Source organism: Oryzias melastigma, linkage group LG14 (genome assembly GCF_002922805.2).
Source record: "Oryzias melastigma strain HK-1 linkage group LG14, ASM292280v2, whole genome shotgun sequence".
Taxonomy (NCBI): Eukaryota; Metazoa; Chordata; class Actinopteri; order Beloniformes; family Adrianichthyidae; genus Oryzias; species Oryzias melastigma.
In genome coordinates, this window is record NC_050525.1 from 3187948 (window position 1) to 3207250 (window position 19303).

The 19303-nt window shown below is 41.1% G+C and overlaps 1 protein-coding gene across 1 annotated transcript in view; it reads right to left on the reverse strand.

Annotated features, from left to right (window-relative positions):
- LOC112142375 (scavenger receptor cysteine-rich domain-containing group B protein) overlaps positions 1-18033 on the reverse strand; it is a 33462-nt gene extending 15429 nt beyond the window's left edge. The window contains exons 1-6 of the mRNA XM_036215285.1: positions 15993-18033; positions 13881-14018; positions 12524-12556; positions 5336-5374; positions 3790-4092; positions 3627-3695 (exon numbers count right to left, since the gene is read on the reverse strand). Of these exons, the coding sequence (XP_036071178.1) occupies positions 3627-3695; positions 3790-4092; positions 5336-5374; positions 12524-12556; positions 13881-14016 (580 nt within the window). The 5' untranslated portion in view covers positions 14017-14018; positions 15993-18033. The remainder of the gene's footprint in view (positions 1-3626; positions 3696-3789; positions 4093-5335; positions 5375-12523; positions 12557-13880; positions 14019-15992) is intronic.
- Positions 18034-19303: the final 1270 nt, after the last annotated feature.

The following is a 19303-nucleotide window of genomic DNA, read 5'->3' on the forward strand; positions in this document are numbered from 1 at the left end:
GTTACCAAAACTGGTCATTCATGCAATTACGGAGATTAGTAACAGATCAAAAACCATTCCTTACTCAACAAGTGACAAAATAACCTTCCCGACATTAATTATTCATTATTAGAAAAGATTCAAATAACTGCAGATATTTTCTCTTTCTGTTCTACCGCTGTAGCTGTGCTGCTTTTCTTGCAGAAAATGCGCTCCTATAGTTGGCATATGGTTGAAGGAATTTATCCGTGTCCGCCGCCGGAAGTACAAAACTCAGGTGTTTGTTCCCGTTGCCATGGTGAATCATGCTGTCTTTGCTCCATTGATCAGGGCTTTTAACTACTCGGTTTAGTAGTTCAGACTGGAATGAAGCACAGCCCAAAGTCCCCAAAACTAGATCAGGGTAAGACAGGCAGAGGTCAATCACGAGCATGGGATCATCCAAGAATAGAGTAGAGGTGTCAGAGTCCAGGTGAGGGTTGGGGCAGGAAGCAGGCTATCAGATGAACCAAGTTTAGAAACAGAAGATCAGGTCAAGATAGAAATGCTCAGTAATGCAGGCAGGATGGCACAAGTAATACTTCACACTGAGTGAGGCTCTGTTCAGTGCTTAAGTGTCCTGTAGGTGACTGGTAAATGAGAGCCAGCTGAGCAACATTCAGGAACTGTGCGCTGGGGATGCTGGGAGATGAAGTGCACTCAGTACTCTGGAGATGGCCCCCGCTGGTGACCAGATGGGGAGTAAGAGCCCTGAGTATAGACAGAAACGATTCATTCTTTTTTAATGTTTTTATATAAAATGCATTTACCGTATTTTCACGACCAAAGGGCGCACTGTGTGAAAAGGCATAGTCTCATTTATGTGTGCCATTTCTGTATTTAACAGACACAAAGGGCGCACCTTGTGATAGGGCGCAAGTTTTATATACATATCCTCTACTACCATACGTACCGGTACACCCGCCTTACAACAACACACACGCATACACGTGTGCGTATTTAAAAACAATAGATCGGGAGCAAAACTGAGTTTGGTTGTGCTTTATTTAAGTATTAATTACAAAGTATTAAGGACATTACCGGTAGCTGTCATTAATCAAATCGAAGTCCTCATCCTATGTCTCAGAATCGAACAGCTGCGCTAAATCCAACATGGCAGGTTCGCTTTCGTCAATGTCAGAGTCACTTTCTGTGCCGTGCGGCTCCTCGGAAATGATGCCGGCTTTTCCGAAAGCTCGAACCACCGTGCCAGCAGACACGTTAGCCCAAGCATCCACAATCCATTGGCAAACTGTGGCGTAACTCGCCCGGCGCTGCCGACCACTCTTCGTGAAGCTGTGGTCTCCTTCCATCATCCATCGCTCCCACGCCGCTCGCAGCCTCACTTTGAACGGCCGTTCACACCGACGTCCAGCGGTTGGAGTTCCTTGGTCAAACCTCCCGGAATAACAGCAAGCGTAGCGTTCATCTGCTTCACTGTCTGTTTCACATCGGCTGTGAGATGCGCTCGCATAGAGTCACAAATCAGAAACGACGGCGATGTGTGGAAAAAACCTCCCGGTCTCCTTACATACACCTGCTTCAGCCACTCCTTCATCATGTCCTCATCCATCCAGCCCTTTTCGTTTTCCTTAATAATGACGCCTGCTGGAAATGTCTCTTTAGGCAAAGTCTTTCTTTTAAAAATCACCATCGGCGGCAGTTTCTGTCCGTTTGCGTGGCAGCCAAGCACAACAGTAAACGAAGCCTTTTCGTATCCCGTTGTGCGTATCGCTACCGTGCTAGTTCCTTTCTTCTCCACCGTGTGACTCACCGGGATGTCAAAAGTCAGCGGTACCTCGTCCATGTTGGTGATGTGGCTCGGCTGGATGCGTTTGTCGGCGATGTGCTTCTCGCAGAAGGATCGAAAGTTCGCCAGCTTTTCAATATAATCTGCCGGACGTCGCTGTGCTACTGTAGTCCTGGTCCGGATGGAAAAATTGCACTGTTTCATAAAACGCCAGCACCAAGACGGACCTCCTTTGAAATGTTCAGTTTTCATTTCCTCCGCTAGCGTTACTGCTCTGAGTCGGATGGTGACAGTCGAAACGCTCCTCCTGCTCGCTCTTTGCTCGATGATCCATCGCTCAAGTCTTTCCTCCAACTCCGGCCACTTCGCTTTATGTCCGCGGAAACTCAGCTGAGTCTTCTTCGCCTGTCGGAGCTCGTTCTCCAGCTTCCTCCACTTGCGAACCATCGACTCATTGATTTTATATTCTCTCGCGGCGGCTCGATTCCCATGTTTCTCTGCGTGGCTGATAGCCTTCAGTTTCAACTGAGCTTCATAAGCGTGTCTCTTTGCCATTTTAAGAGTTGTTAAAACAGCAATGTTCTGGATAAAGCACATACCTGTTTTATACACAATCCACGCTCACACACATACCTGTTGTTTGATACACAATCCACGCCCACACATCCCCCTTTAACGTTCTCATGTTCTCTACCACGTCCTCCTCAATGAGGACGTGGTAGAGAACGTTCGCCTTACAACATACACAAAGGGCGCACTGGACCAGAGGGCGCACCGCGCATTTTAAAAAAAATCTAAGACGTTTGTATGCGCCCTTTGGTCGTGAAAATATTGCATAAGTATGTAAGTATAAGTATCGCATACTTTTTCGGATACTTAAGATATTTTTATCAATAGGAGATGAGCCATTGTTGTCTTTTTGCTAGGATAACAAAACCCTAAATCAATTTTATGGATGTTGATCTCTATAAATGGGGCTTTAAAAGTGCATTCTGTTGGTTTAAAAAAAATCTGTTGGAAAAAAAAAATCTTTAAAAAAAATTAGGATTAGAAAAAAGATGTTAAGCAGAAATCACCAGAGGAAGAATGATTATTCTGACATAAAATGACTGAGAAATAACTGTCTTTTTCTCAATGGAAGTCAATGGGACTTTGAACTTTTTGTAACCCAGTGGTACTTCCTATATGGAACACGGAAGTAGGGGGGCTTGTTCAGTCTGGTTCTTTCTTGTACAGTCAATGGTTAAAATCCATCTGGATGTTGCCCCCTACAGGTTGAATGGGGCATTGCAGTTGAATTTTGTGATAAGTCCCACGATTAATCTGCAGCTCCAGTAATGATAACAGTCCTGTTCCCCAGCCCCACCGCTCTGGCTGGATTTTCACATTTTGGGTGTTGGTAGAGTCAGCCTCCAACTGTCCTCTTTGGTTACCCCTTAAGTGTGTTTTTCTCCTTGGTGGACTGGAGTACCTTTGTGCCTGTTTTAAACATTTTCCGTTTTTAAAATTTTGCTTAAGGTTTATTTTCTTTAAAGATTTTTAACCTAGCTTTTGACAAACCTTGGCTGGAAAGTAGCACTAGCCAAACAAATTTAAGAAGAACAAAGAAGGAAGGACTGAAATCTAAAAAAGAACAAGACTAAAATCACATTTGGCTTTTAGTTTAGTTTTAGGCTGAAGCTGAAGTTTTTTATGCTGAGATCCAGTACATAAATAGGAAGGTAGAACTAGGTGTAGAACCAGAAAAGACTTAGTCCCCTGCCAGTGCAGTGTTCTCTAAGCTCCTTCAGGTTTCACTTGAGAACTATTGTGAATATATTCATGTAATCTTTGGCAATTAGAAACAGAAAGCACTTACGTATGCCAGACATGACCATAGGTGGTGTGGTATGGCTTTCGAAACCTCGTGGACCCTGTGGGATTGGCTCTACAAGTCAAAGGATTAAAAAAAAAAAAAAGTTTAGTCATTAAGTTAGTCTTTCCCGCCATGTTTACTCTCCAAAATGCTGTTGAGTCTCAACCTCTGCAGGTAACGGCCACATCCTCGTAGTGGTAGCAGTTGTGGACACCCCAGCCCAGACTGTTGCACTGGCTGAGGTCAGATTCACTTCCTCTGCAGTCAACATTGTCCAGCACGATGAGTCCTGTGCCTTGCCCAAACTGAGAGCTGCTGCCTACAGCCATGGCCATTCCGCATCCCAGCTGCCGGCACACTACATTGGCATCCACCATGTCCCAGTCGTCGTCACACACTGTGCCCCACGAACCATTGTAGATCACTTCCACTCTTCCCTCACATCTGGTACGGCCATTCACCAGTTGCACTTTAGAAAGCATACAACATTTAACAGTTTTATTGTGTTTTTCCACCACACTGCATTTTCAGTCATAGCCACTTTTTACCATCAGATTAATGAATAAAAGAAAACTGGAAAGACCTAATGTTTATGGGATAAGCGACAAAGGAAATCTTTCCTGAATTTTTCCTTTTAACCCATGTGCTATCTTGTGGGGTTAAGATGACCCCCTCCCAATGTAAACATGCCATGGATAGCGCAAGGGTTAAAGTCCACCTCCGAGGAAAATTGAGTTTTATGATGTCTGTGTGGCATTTTCTTATAAAAGAGAATAAATATGAAATAGTTTTGTTTTTGCATTTCCTAGTATTTCTTCTTTTAAATCTGTCAATCAAACTGTCTTTCAAATCTCCACCAGACTCCACGGAGCTTCTTGATGTGACCACGGAAATGTGAACGGCGGCTCATTTGACCGCAGTTGGAAAGGATTGTAAATCAATGAAAGAGCATTTTGATGTTAGCTTTCATTATTTTATCAAGAACTCTGAGAAACCAATGATTGAATGTATTGATCACAGCAACGTCAATAAACATTGGAGAATTAGCTAAAAGAGTCTTTGCTGAATTGGAAGGAGAAAGAATCAGGATATCAGGATTTTGGAGGAAGTTCTCTCCATGAAGATCTTCATTTTCTCGTCCCAGCTGACATCCAGATCAGAACCATACGGCTGGACATTACCCATATGGACATTTTTATGTATTAGCGGTGAAGATTTACACTAGCGAAACACAGAGCTATCATAATCAGACAGGGGGACCAGGGGTGAAACTGCTCAGCTCAGCTTTAAAAGCCACGCCCCCTCAGAGGAGATTTTGGAAACAGAGGCTTCAGATCACCATGAAAATGGCTTTTTAAGATAATGGAATTAGGTTGTGGAATTTTGGTTTAAAACTTCATAATCATAATTAAAACACTAGCAGAAATGTTTTTTTTTTTTTTTTTTTTAAAATGCCGTAGGGGGACTTTTGGGGGGAAAAAAAGAGATATATGACTCCTAGAATGATGGGAAGTAACAAAGGAAATGAGCACAGATTAAGAAAATTGAGCGCTGGGAAAGTGATCCTGTTCAAAAATCTTGCTATATGCCATTTTTCCTACCAAGACCATAACAGAGATTAATAGATTTTCAATATGTCACCAACATTGAGTATTTTTTGGTAAGCTTTATACAGACAGCACTGAGAATTTGTAGATAAATTCTACACTTACCTTCATATAATGTCCTCCATGGGCTTTGAATGGCACTTGCTGGAATGGAGGAGAAAAATGAACATGTAAAAGAGAATCAAATTATTTGTTGACAGGACGTTTTTGGTTGTCCATATCACTAAACTTTATACCTATTACATGTGTTTTCCTGTAACACTAGACTCAAAGTGAAACCACAACAGCAGGCCTGTTCCGAATGAATCAGCCCTAAAGAAATGTGTTAGTCTGATGCTTTAATTTTGGTAGAGTGTCCGCCCTGAGATTGGAAGGTCATGAGTTCAAATCCCGGCCGAGTCATGGAAAAGTCTAAAAATGGGACCCTTGGCACTCAGTAGTAAGGGGTTGGATTGGGGGGTAAACCCACCAAATGGTTCCTGAGCACGGCTTTGGCTGCAGCTCATCGCTCCCCCAGGGGATGGGTCAATCGAACTTGCCCTTTCTGTATTGACTATGTGTACCTGTAACGCACTAAAAAAGACTATTTTTGCTAAGGGTTGTGTTAAACTCTTAAATTAATATTCTGGAGTTATTAACCTTAGGAAGAAGTTAAAACATTTTTAAAAAGTGAGGCAGTCCATTTAAAGTTTGCTTTTTTAAACGATCTATATGTTGTAAACTTCAAGTGTTCCAATTTAGTCTGAAGAAGTTTTTAGTTTGTATACTTTCTACGTACATGGTGTACGGCAGGGGTCACCAACACGTCGCCCGCGGGCGACCTGGAGCACCACATAAGTCACCCGCACAACTCACTCGTGAGCTGCTCGAAAATGTTATTTTATTGTGATACAATTTTTTTTTTAAATCACACCTGGCTTAAAAAGAATTAGAAATTAAAATATCTTAAAAATAGATGTTCATTATTTCTGAAGCCAAAAACGGCCTATGCCACTTTTTCTTTTTTAATCGTTTTCTCCTTAACAAGATAATCAACAGTCGCTTTTCCATTAACTCTGAAATTTCGCAAATTGGAATTTGTATAATAAAGTCTACTGATGGAAACGCCACAATTTCGAAAAAACTGGCATTTTTCAAAAAAAAGTTTTTGCGCTCAGAGGAGGAAATAGACATTTTTCGCAAAACTGTAATGGAAACACTTTTTTCAAAATAAATGTGCTTCTTGGTATGAAGTGTCTGATCTGAGCGCTGCACAGCCGGGGCACCGAGAGGTCCCGCAGCGTCAAAACGCTTTATAAACTGCGGGTCATTTGGAATCGCGCAGCAGCTCCTCCTCCGTTCATCATTACTACATCTGCAGCCGCACTTTTGCAGCTTGGAGCCTGAAGTCTCATGAGCACTAGAGCCGTGACAAAAACTTGAATTTATGCTGTCGTGTTTTCAAACAGAAAAAAGGTCCAGATGCTTATTTGTTAGAACGCTTTTTCTTTTAACCGCTGAACAGACTTCTCCCTCTTCTGAGTCAAGCTGCGCTGCACGCGCGCCCCAGACAGAGCTGTGACGTCACCAACATGCTTCCTTTTAAGGAATCAAAAAAGAAAAATATATGTTCTCGTTCATCTTATCGCGACTTATCGCGTGAGTTGGTTTTTGATTTATCGCAAAATTATAATTTAATGGAAACGGTGTCATTTCGAAACTGTTTTTTTTTTTTTTTTTTTTTAATTCCTAGAATTCCCATAAAGTTTTGGGCAAATGTGTAATGGAAACACAGCTAATAACAAATAATAAGGCGTCTCCTTCTCCCTTTCTCACATGGAGACACCGATAATATGTGATAATTAGCTATCTTTAATGGAAACACAGATTAAAAAAAAAAAAAAAAACTCGCATTTTTCGAAAAAATGTTTTTGCGCGTAGAGGAGCTGATTTTGGGGGTGTATTGAAATGGATATGGACATTTTTTGCAGAGCTGTAATGGAAATTGACTTTTTTCTAATTAAATGCGCTTCTGAAGTGTCTGTCTGATTACAGCACAGCGGGCGCCACGACAGATCAGCGTCTGAGTTGATCGTGCATCTCCTCTGTAAAATCAATAACCAAGATTTACTCATCGCTTCATCTGTAGCCGACCTTCTGCAGCCTGAATACTTGTTCTGGAGATTCTTTTACATACCACTGAACAGACTTCTGACTTGCATCTGAGACTGTCAGTGGACTCGCTGCGCGAGCCAGCGCAGCACGCACACCACACTGCTGTGACGTCACTCAAATGATCCTTTTTAGTAAATCAAATTTTTAAACACACATTGCCGTGTTTACAATGACTTATCGCGTGAGTTGGTTTGTGTTTTATCGCATTATTATGACACTGTTTTTTTTTTTTTTTTTTAATTCCTAAAATTTGGTTAAAGTTTCATATGTATCGGAAACAGAACCCAGGGCTGCTGAGTGTTTCTGCATGGTGCGTTCACTTAGAACCGGATATCGGCAGTAAAACAAAGCAGTTTATCAGAGAAAACATGGAACACCGGCACTGATCCGGATATAATCGATTGATTCAATAGTTTCGACGTTTTGATCTGTTTTGGTGCGGATTGTTTAAAAATGACAAAAGTTTGTAGCGGACTGAGTTGGGCCGAGTGGCTGTTTGCTTATGTCCAGAGCTCAGTGAACGCACCATGTGCAGATTCTAGTCTGCTGTGGGATCTGTCAATGAACCTGTTCGGAGGTTTAGGGAAAATAAAGGGACGGGTGCATTAGACTCTATTAAAGCGTTTGAGGAGCGTAGATCCACTGATAATAGTTATAATTCAAATCAATTTATTTATTTATATAGCCCAAAATCACAAAGGAATTTGCCTCATTGGGCTTCAAAATATGAACAATAGTTAAAAACTAAGACTAAATAAAACTGGTTATCCCTCCCCTTAGACCCTTCCTCCCGGTAAGGAAAAACTCCTAAAAAACCTGAGTCAGGAAAAAAGAAGAAACCTTAGGGATTCCCACATGAGGGAGAGATCCTATCCCAGGACGGACAGGCGATACCAGAACTATTAAAGAAAGATTAGCTTCTACAACTAATTAATAATTAATTAATTAATAAGTTATAATTTGGTTCAAAACATTTCATTTGGTCATTACCTCAAAATGTGACAAGATCTGTTGAGATTAATAAAGTTCTGAATATTAATATCTGTTTCCTAGCTTGTTGTCATTATTGATAATTAAGGTGAGAAATCAGTGTCTTTACATAGAGGAGTATCATTATTCATTATTAATAATGTAGAGCTCAGGCAAACTAAGCAAATTTATTACTTCAAACTGGTAGCCCTTCGTATCATTTAGTACCCATGAAGTAGCCTGCAGTTTCAAAAAGGCTGGTGACCCCTTGTGTACGGTTGTCATGATTCAACCATCAGCCCTCACTTCCGTCCACCAGAGGGAGCCCTCGCCAGAGTTTTAACACCTACTGCCTGACTACAAGTCCCATCAGCCACCTTCCTTCCAGCACAGCTGATCACCATCAGCTCATCAGTACCCTCCAGCATTTAAACAACTCCGAGCCACTGCCATTTTGTGAAGTCTTGTTTTGCCTAGCAGACATTCTGAACGTTATTATTCCTAGTTACCTGCTCTGTGCCTTGACCTTTGCCTGTTTTCAAGTTTATCTGCCTCGCCCCTGTGATTTTGACTTTTGCCTGGATTTTGACTATGTATTATGTCCTGCCCTTGCTATACTTCAGTAAAACGTTTGCATATGGATCCAAACGACTCCGTCCCTCCATTACAACTGTATAATTGCCATACTTACCAAATCAAATCAACTTAATTTGTATGGCACTTTTCCTAAACTCATGCCACTCAAAGTGTACAGAACATCAAATTAAAAAACAAAAAAACAATACATTGCAAACGGAATAATGTGTAGAACTAATACAATGTCCACCCCTACCCCCCACAAACACATGTCCACACATGGACACACCATGGTAAATTAACAAACAAACACTAAAATGATGGCGAATAGAGATCAGGCTTTTTTACTGAAGTGGTGAAATAATATTCTAGGGACCTGTTTACATCAGTGACAGAAGTTTATAGAATACATTACCACAGGTCCCCCCAGATCTAAGTTAAGAACTAGACCCTTGAGATCCCACTGCAGCCATCCCGTTCACTGAGAAGGGTCAATCACTGATGTGGAGGTATACAAGAATACTTATAATTATTCTCCATCCATCCATCTTCTTCTGCTCATCCTGGACCGGGTCGTGGGGGCAGCAGTCTAAGCAAAAATGTCCAGACTTCCCTCTCCCCGACCACTTCCTCCAGCTCCTCTGGGGGGACCCCGAGGCGTTTCCAGGCCAGCCGAGACATAGTCTCTCCAGTGTGTCCCAGGTCTTCCCCGGGGCCTCCCCCCAGTGGGACATGCCTGGAACACCTCTCCAGGGAGGGGTTCCAGTAGACATCCAGACCAGATGCCACCTCAACTGGCTCCCATGGATGTGGAGGCGAAGCAGCTCTACTCGGAGCTCTCTCCGGGTGACCGAGCTTCTCAACCTGTCTCCTCTAAGGGAGTACCCAGACACCCTCGGGAGGAAAAATCTTGATCTTTCGGTCGTAACCCAGAGCTCATGATCATAGATGAGTACTGGAATAAGATTGACTGATAAAGAGAGAACTTGGTCAGCCCTCTTTTTACCACGACGGTCCGGTGCAGCGACAGCAAAATGGCGGACACCGCCCCAATCCGCCTATCGATCTCAAGCTCTGATCTTCCCTCACTCCTGAACAAGACTCCAAGATATTTAAACTCCTCCACCTGAGGAAGGAGCACTCCACCCACCGAGAGAGGGCAAACTACCTTTCTCCGGTCGAGAACCATGGCCTCAGATTTAGCAGTGTTGACCCTCATCCCTGCCGCTTCACACTCGGCTGCAAACCGCTCCAATGCATGCTGGAGGTCCTGGTTCAATGAAGCCGACAGAACAACATCATCTGCAAAGAGCAGAGAGGATATTCTGTGGTCCCTAAACCAGATCCCCTCTGGCCCTTGAGTGCGCCTAGAAATTCTGTCCATAAAGACTATAAACAGAAGCAGTGATAAAGGGCAGCCCTGCTAGAGTCGAAAAATACACCAGGAACAGGTCAGACTTACTCCAGGCACATTTCAAACTTCACGCGAGCAAATTACGTCACACATGGGCATGAACCTAACTCCACGCTTGCAATAAACGTTCCACGGGCACAATTCTGCCTCCATGAGCGCTCCTGGCCCAGCCCGCGCGTGAAAGCATTCCTACGCGTGTATGAGCATGTATGAGTGTGTGTGCAAAAACAAGCCCCCAAAAACCGGAAATGTCAACCTGTGTGTGATTGGGGCACTCTGCTGTAGTCCCCGCCCCCTTGCCGTTGCTGGCAGGAAAAATTCTTACGCCCATACCAAAAAGCTGCATCATTCGTCTTTCAAAGTAAGATAAAAAAAAAATAATAATAATAAATTGACTGTTTTATACAATTATCTACGGAAGACGATTAGGGCCACGGAAGAAAAAAAAAAGGCCATAAAAGTTCTGACTTTAAACTCAGAATTCTGACTTTGAAATGAGAACTACGGAGGCCCATGAGCGACATTCTTCAGTTAGCCTTACAACCACATGCAAACCTGAGAGAAACTAACAAAAATGTCCTCTCTAAGTTTCTTTTTCCGTGCTTTAAGATAACCAGATGAGGCTACTGTGTTCATAAAGGAGCAAAAGGTGTGTAAAAAATATGTTTCTTTTATTTGAATTTATAAATAAATGTACGTATGCTGTAAACATACAATGGGTAAACATGTGGGACTGACAAACAGTCTCAGAGTTTTATGTAGAGCAGAGAAAGTGTGTAGAAATACAGTTTTGTTTGCACTCAGCCCGTTTATGTTCATCATCTCATTTCTGGAGATTTAAAGACGTCTTACATGCTTCTGAAAATACTTTTGGGCTTATCCAAAAGATTGTTGTGTTTTTTATTTATTTTTTCTTAACTAAGCGTGACTGTTTAAACTGCCACCAATCTTTATTTAGATTTACAACAATATTAAGCTCAGGCACACAATACCATAAATGTTTGTGAGCATGTAAACAAGCGACATGTATTAATGCCAAAGGTTTGCATACAGCAACATGAAAGCTCAATGTGAGTCAAGTTCTCATTTATCCAGGTGACATCCTAAAATTGAGTCTTGGCATCTGGACTTCAAATCTTTCTTGAAGGAAGAAGTCCAGATGCAAAGACTCAATTTTAAGATAAAGAAACAACTGTTATTTTCCTATATTTTATTTATTTTACTGTGACCTTAAAAAACATTTACATTTTTTAACATTAATTAATTGGTCTTTGTTTGCAGATTCACAGTGTCCTTCCCACACACACGCGTAGGAGCTGTTACACAGGCGCAGAAATGCTTCCACGGTCGTGGCACAGGGATACAGGAGCGCTCATGGAGGCAGAATTGTCCCCGTGGAACGTTTATTATGAGCGTGGTTTGATTTATGCCCGTGTGTGACGTAATTTGCTCGCATGGAGTTTGAATGTGCCCGTGGAGTTTGTAATACGGCCGTGTGAGACTTTTGGCGGTAATTTGACGCCATACACTGGACCCTGTACTCCCAGAGCTATATTTGTGCTTATTCTACAGTATGCGTAGTAAAATAAGTGTCAAGTATACTACTTTTTGTTAAGAGTTAGTTGATTTTATGGAGTAAAACTCCAACTTTTAATTATTTTAATTTTAATTATTTGTTTGCCTCAATTACCAGTTTCAAGACTTGTTCAGCACACTATGATACAGCACACAGTCTCACAAAGTGATCAATGTTGTTTGTCTGGTCCGAACAAATACAACCATAGAAGAATTGTCAGCCTGTAAACAAAAGACTTAATTAGTTTAAAGTTTTTATGAAAGGAAAATATTAAATGTTGACGTAAAACTCAAAACAATTGATGTTTTTGATGGAACATGTTCTCAAGAGTCACAATGGAAGACAGAAGAAGCCTGAAGACAATTTTCTCAAATTTCAAAAATCACAAAGACTAAGTGACCCTGTTTTTTAATTATTGCACCAAAAGTAGGCCGATTTGTGGGCTCCTCTTCACCTCTTTTATGTCATGCTGTAACATTAACAATATGTATCTCAACCGCTGAAGGGGTTTTAAATATATCCGCTTATAGTGTCACATGTACATAACTGACTTCAAGGTTGTGTACATTTTTGTGTTTGTGTGATGAACTTGTGTGTCACTTACTAGATCCAGCTCTTTTATGCATCTTCAATTCTCCTGAAAATAGAAGGATCATAGCAAACAATGTGAGACATGAGGAAACTAGGATAAGGAAGGGTGAGTCCACTGATCTGGACTTCCTTAAAGAAAGTGGAGAGTTTCTAGACAAACAACAGAGGAGACACGCAGGGCAGACAGAGGTCTGGCATGGACACAAAAGCACACATCTACTGGGAGTTTGCTTTCAGGTACACCTGGTTCTGACCCATTATTTCTGCTTTGAAACAAAATTTCAACCCAGGAGCATAATAAATCGTCTCATATGTCCCATTCTGTTTTCATTTATGGCCTCAGTTTTCAGGACACACTACAAATCTACAAAATGATAGAGAATTTCAAAGACACAATGTTTGTATCTCATATCACCACTTCTTTAATTTTTTTTTTCTAATTTCTTTTACCTGTTTAAATAAAGATGAAACACAAGTGACTATTAATAGTAATAAATGATCAGTTTTTCTATCATAAAAACCCCTCAAAATGTGATTTTCCTCCAGTGAGTCAATAGATCAGTAAATTTAAACTGAACAAAATTTCAGCAAAAAAGTTTGAGTATTATCCCCCATTTATGAAATACTGAACAAACCAGAACCAAACTGCTTCAAATTCACATTTAAGTAACCATTACTTTCTTGTAATCTTTTGAGTGGGTTGTGATCAGTCAGTTTAGCAGACTTTTAATAGAGTTTTGATATTTTGTAGATTTAAAAATATTACATTTTTAGTATGGTATGCCAAAAAAAATATTTCTCTTATATACTGTATATATATATATACACATATACATATACATACAAAGAAAGGCACATCCAAAGGCTGCTTTTGAGAACAAATACTTCAATTTTTAAACAATCATTTATCTCATTGATGCCCAAATTTATTTTGAGCTGTGAAAAAAAAAATCATGTTTTTGCTTGCATGCATACGGTAATTAAGGTATTTTATGAAGCCAAAAGCTTTGATGCATATTTGCGTTAATATGGAAAAAGGGGTTAAAGGAAAAATAATAGTAATATCAAACTTTAGTATGAGTTGTGTCAAATAAAAATATTCCTCTGAGAAAATAGGCTATTTTAAAAAAATATTTTGTTCAAATTTAGTTCAAATAACATTTTAAAGAGTTATTTTTTATATATATACAAGGTTGGATCAAGGAAAGAGTTTGACTTTATTTTAAAATTAGATTAGGTTAGCATTTACTCCAGGTTTTATAACTAAGAATCTTTTTAAAATTTATACAGTTATCTGTTCTTTGTTGAAGCTATATGATACGTTTCTCTGTGTGAAACAACCCAGAAAAAAAATTGTCCTTCAAACTCACCGAGACGCGTCAACACACTGACCGTCAACAACACCAGGGAGCCCAGGAGGGACACCAGGAGCCAGACGGCTGGGTTCCAGCACCTGCATTCGCTTTCCACCACACGCTGGCCTCGCACGGCTGCCTGACCGACCATTCCTGCAGCACACGCACTCTTAGTATCTCATCCCTCAGATCTGCTGCAGCAAAGCAGGCACTTTTCAATGGCTAAAAAAAACCCAACTAATTTGTTTGTCCTGCTTTGGAGAGGCCTAAATCTAGTATTGGATTGTTTTCTGTTCTGTGGTGCTGTAGTAGGGCTATTGATGGTGGCCTGGGGTCATGCTTTGGAAGAGAGTAGCTCAAAGAGAAATGTATGACCCCATCCCTCCTCTAGGACACACAGCAGAAGCAAACATAGATATGCTTACATTAAATGACAAAGAGCAGGGTGAACACAAAGTGGCTCCAGAGCATAGATCTGGCAACAGGCTGAGGTCTGTTCCACCAACAGATGAAGTGGAATCAACAGCTTGAGGAGGCTTGTGTTACAGAGAAAAACAGGCACCTGTGCCACTGTTTTCAAGGGGATTTTCCTTCAGACAAGACTCTTGGGATTCACCAAGGATCACTCAGTAACAAGAGTTAGATTGAAACAAAGCCAGACACGAAACACCCCACATTCTTCTGAACTTCAAGAAGAGACTCAATGACAAAGTGCACTCTAAAAGTGACAAAAAGGTCAAATCAGACGGGACAGCCATGAACTGTTGAGTTTTGCTGGATTAAATATCTTAGCTCCTTTCCACCAATGTTTAATTTGGATGACTAGTTATATAAAAAAGGCTTATTTTTCCCTTATTCAATGAAATTTACACGAGAGTGGAATTTAAAAAAAACAGTGTTTGATTGAAAAGTATTAAGTTGGAAATCTATTTGTAAATTTTTTAATTGAATTTGAGTTTGTCTCTGGAATTCACAGAGACATCCAGATTGAGAAGCTTTAGGATGAGTTGTTTCCATTAATGAAGAGCAGTTTGGCTCAAACTTGTTTGTTCCTTCTCCCATCTAGAATACCCCCCTCCAGTTTTACATAGGAATGTGTATTAGGGGATGATGAGGGGAAAATTTGATATTGGCCCCTCGAGATAGTGGACATTCCGGGCCCAGGGGGCACACAAAGACATTTCTGCTTTCTGTGGTCCCCCTTCATAAATGCTGCTTCCTGCAATCTGTCACTACAACCCTCCAAAACGCTTAGGCAGCTGATGACACTGCAGGGGCACCTCTCATCTCCTTGAAGGGCGGGAGGTAAAGGGCTCAGTGGAGGTTGATATTAACCCTTGTACGGTACATGTACAGTAATCGCCATCTTAACATAAAGAAACTGCGTGTTCTCATCTTCCTTCAGGTCAGCTTTGCTCCAGAGTTCAGGAGCAGGAGGCCCTCTGGGAAGGACTGCTACCCCATGTTGGGAGGTGGGGACTGTAACACCAGCGTGGCGGTCCAGAACTGTGGCCGTATTATTTGCACACTGTTCCAACTAACCACTCCAAAGTCTGAGACAAATGGCTCAGTTATGATGGATGAAAAATAATCTATTCTCCAATGTAATGTTTTTCAATACTCCATTCATAGTAGGATGTAGAGCAGATCCGCTGGGGAATAATGTTGCCTTTTGTGTAAGCTCAGCTTCCCCTCCCTTCTCACTTCCCTGCGCTGAGAAATAACTGAAAGATTTCAGCCTCACAAAAATACCCCTTAATGTCTGAGATAAACCATGGAGCAACGCCATCAGCCCTTTAACAGATAAAACCCAGGGCAATTTTAAAGGAAAATAGGCTCCAGCTCTCCATTGTGATCCTTTTAGCTGCATGTCTGCATTGAAATTGTCGCAAAATGTAAAAGGACAAAAACTTCTTGTTCAACAGAATGCATAGATGCATTGTTTAACAATATTTGATCAACCTTGTTTACAAAAACAGAGCATTAGATATATTCATAAGGTGTTGCTGTGGTCTCACAATTTTGCACAAAACTTACACATAGAGAATGACACATTGACAAAAAGAGATCTTAATGCTCCAAAAAAGGAAAACAAGTAAATATTTTACACCAAACAATCACACATACCTGTTGGGAAAGGCTTATCTTGACCCAAATATAAAAAAAAGGTTATCTTTTTTTTTTCCCAAAAATAAGTGAATAGATAGGAATTAAATTGTGGGCACCTTAATTCCACGGCTCACTGAAAAGAGAAACTACAAGCAAAAAAAGGAGGCAGCGGACTTGGAGTATCCAGAGCTACGATTCAGATGATTAATCTCCTCAGCTCTGCCTGACTATAAATCCTTGGTTCCTGTGACAAGTATTACGTAAAACAATAAATAGTGCAGCATTGTATGTCAATATTCTGATGCCTTCTTGTCCGTGCTTAAAAGAAAGAAGAAGAGGCCAAAGCAAAAAATAAAAAATAAAAAAAAAAATAAAAAAAAAGACAAAGACCATGAAAGCTAAGCCTTTACTGATACACCTGCAGCTCCAGTTTCAGGTGGTGATCTAACAAGGTGCGGCCGTGCTCATCCCTGCACAAACTGAGAAAAACAAAGCTGGAGCTGCACAGCTGTGTGTGTGTGTGTGTGTGTGTGTGTGTGGGGGTGTGTGTGTGTGTGTGTCTGCGTGTGTGTTAGTGCGTGTGTCTGCTTGTGTTAGTGCATGTGTGTGTCTGCTCGTGTGTTAGTGTACGTGTCTGCCTGTGTGTGTGTGTGTGTGTATGTTGGTGTTTTCCTGCATTTAGCCCGTACCGAGGACTTTTGAGAGTTTTAGACCAACAAAGTGAGGTCAAAATTTGGAAGTGAGGACATTTGCCAGGCCTCACATTTTTAATTTTTATTTTTTTATTGAAAACGGTTGCATTCCACCAATAAATGCTTTCCTCTAAGTTAGACAATAGTCCTCACTTTAGGCCAAAAATGATTTACTTTTTTTTTTTTTTTCACTCTGACTTTCTCACTATCTCCCCCTACTAAAGATGTAACAATTCTTCGAGAATCTGTTAAAAAAACTATTCAAACTCATCAAGATGTTTATTGAAGTAGAAAATGTTAAAAATTGATTTGACAGCTCTCCATGCAGGCACGCCAATGAGTGTGCCCGCGCCTGTGTGTGTGTGTGTGTGTGTGTGTGTGTGTGCTTTCACACCGGCCGCCCAATCAAGCAGACAATTTCAATGACACTCAATGCAAACGCGTGCACACCAGAATTCCTGGGCTCTGGGCAAGGAGCACACGTTGCTACACAAGTTTTTAGGTCGGGTCGCAAGCTCTATGCACAAATCGGGCACATACTGAGCGCGCGCTGAATGTTCAACCTGGTTCATGGTGCTTACACATCGGCCGGGTACGCGGGTTTATGAACATGTGCTCAGCAGGTGTATCCATACCAGTGCAGCGCGCTCTCACAGGTAACTCAGGAAGGAGAATCTTCTTCTATTCAGACCCAACAGGATATCCCAATGTTGCGATCTCAACTTTAAATGCAAATCCAAGCAAACCCAGCGATATGTTGTACACCGTCCAACTTTTTATTTTTCCATGCAACTTTACGGCAATTTTGACCAATCTACCATGACAACAGTCATGGATGAGACATGACCATCTCTTCTGACGTTATTCCTCGAGTCATGCTCTCTTTAATTATCTCTCTTTTGTCCTCTGACTAATTTTTCATCAAGATGTGTGTGAACGGTCACCTTGTTGTGGGCACACACACGGCGGGTTAGGGACAAGGTGTGGTGAGCGCATGTGGCTGCGAGGCGGTCTGTCATGAACCAAGTATGAGAGGAAGACTGAAAGAGACTCTCCACAACAAACTTAAACAGGCACCTGAAAGAACCTCTAAAACATATGTAGCTTTCCACCCTTGGAAACAGCAGTGATAACCTGTGTTGACCATTTGGTCAGCCAACTTTTATTTGGAGTGCATCTTCTCAAGATAACAGAGTCCCTCTCCCAGCAGAGGGGCAATAAAGTTGTCAAAAACCTCTATTTCCCACTTGGATGTTAATTCATTCAACTCTTGATAACCTGGCCAGAACCATGACTATTTCGCATTCCAAACTCTGGTTAATTTCAACCTGTCACCTTCAAAGGATCTTTTGGTTCCAGCTGGTCGACCCCTGTGGAGTCTGCAAGAATTCCTGACAGACACTCAAAGTCCTCTGTGTGAAACACGTGACCCTTCGCAACGTTTTATCATGTTTTAAAAGACAGAACTGTTGTTAATTGGATCTAACATGTAAAACATCTCTTCATAGCTCCAGAAGAAATGGTCTATTATTACATGTTGTAATCAAACCTTTATTCCTAACAGAAGGAGATTCACAACTACTTTGAGGTTAAAATCCATCAAATAATCATGTGTAACCGTCAAAGCTTTGAGAATTGATTTTCTGTGTTTATGTGGACTTTGGGAAGCATTTTATTTTGCCACATATAGAATTCATACAGACATGAAGGGTTGTCCAAACTTTGTTTGATAGAAACCCACCTTGTTGTTAATTTAGCAATAAGGATAAACACATCCAGAGACCTGGGGCCCGTTTCAAGAAGCAGGTTTTGTTGGAACTCTGAGTTCGTGAACTCCAAATTCACCAAAACTCTGAGTTTTCGGTTCCAGAAAGAGAGATAACTTAAACCCGGGAAAGTGGGCGAAACCAAGCCCGTTCCAAGAAGCGGGTTAAGCTGAACTCAGAATCAATCACTATGGTAACTGAGTCTGTGAACGAAACCTGGTCGGTAGCAGGTTTTCTTCAGGAAACTTAGAGTTCTCTGTGGTCTCCGCCCCTTTTTAAAGTGAAGGATGTTCAAATATGAGTTCCTCATTAACATTTAGAGAACATTCACATTAGAGACGTCACGTTTCCACCACACAGAAACCAAAATGACATGTTCATTTATAGAGGATCATGTAGAGAGGAGGCTGATTAATCCAGAGGAAATGTTATTTACGTCGGTAGAGGATTTGGAGGACACGAGTCGACTGACTGCAGTTTCCCAATTCATTTTTATTTCAGCGATATTATCAAACGTGAGTTTTTCCAGGGACTCGTTATGAAAAAATACCGTTGGGGTTAGGGTTAGGGTTTTCTTTATTTGAAACCCTTAACAATAGAAATTATTGAATGTCAAACACCGCAAAAGGATCTGGACTCATCCACCGTCCAGTGGCTACGTCAGACATTAGCTCAGTTGTCAACAACGCTGCTTCCCACTGCATAGTCAGCGAGTTCGACTCCCGGCTATGGAAAGTGTTTTTTACTTTTTACGCTTAAAAAAATTCGGCGAATATTTTTTAAGTCTTGAGAATTAAAATTCAATAAATAGTTTTTTAACATATGCCAGGCATCTACAGTTTCTTTTTAGCGTGCAGTGATATCCGTGTGT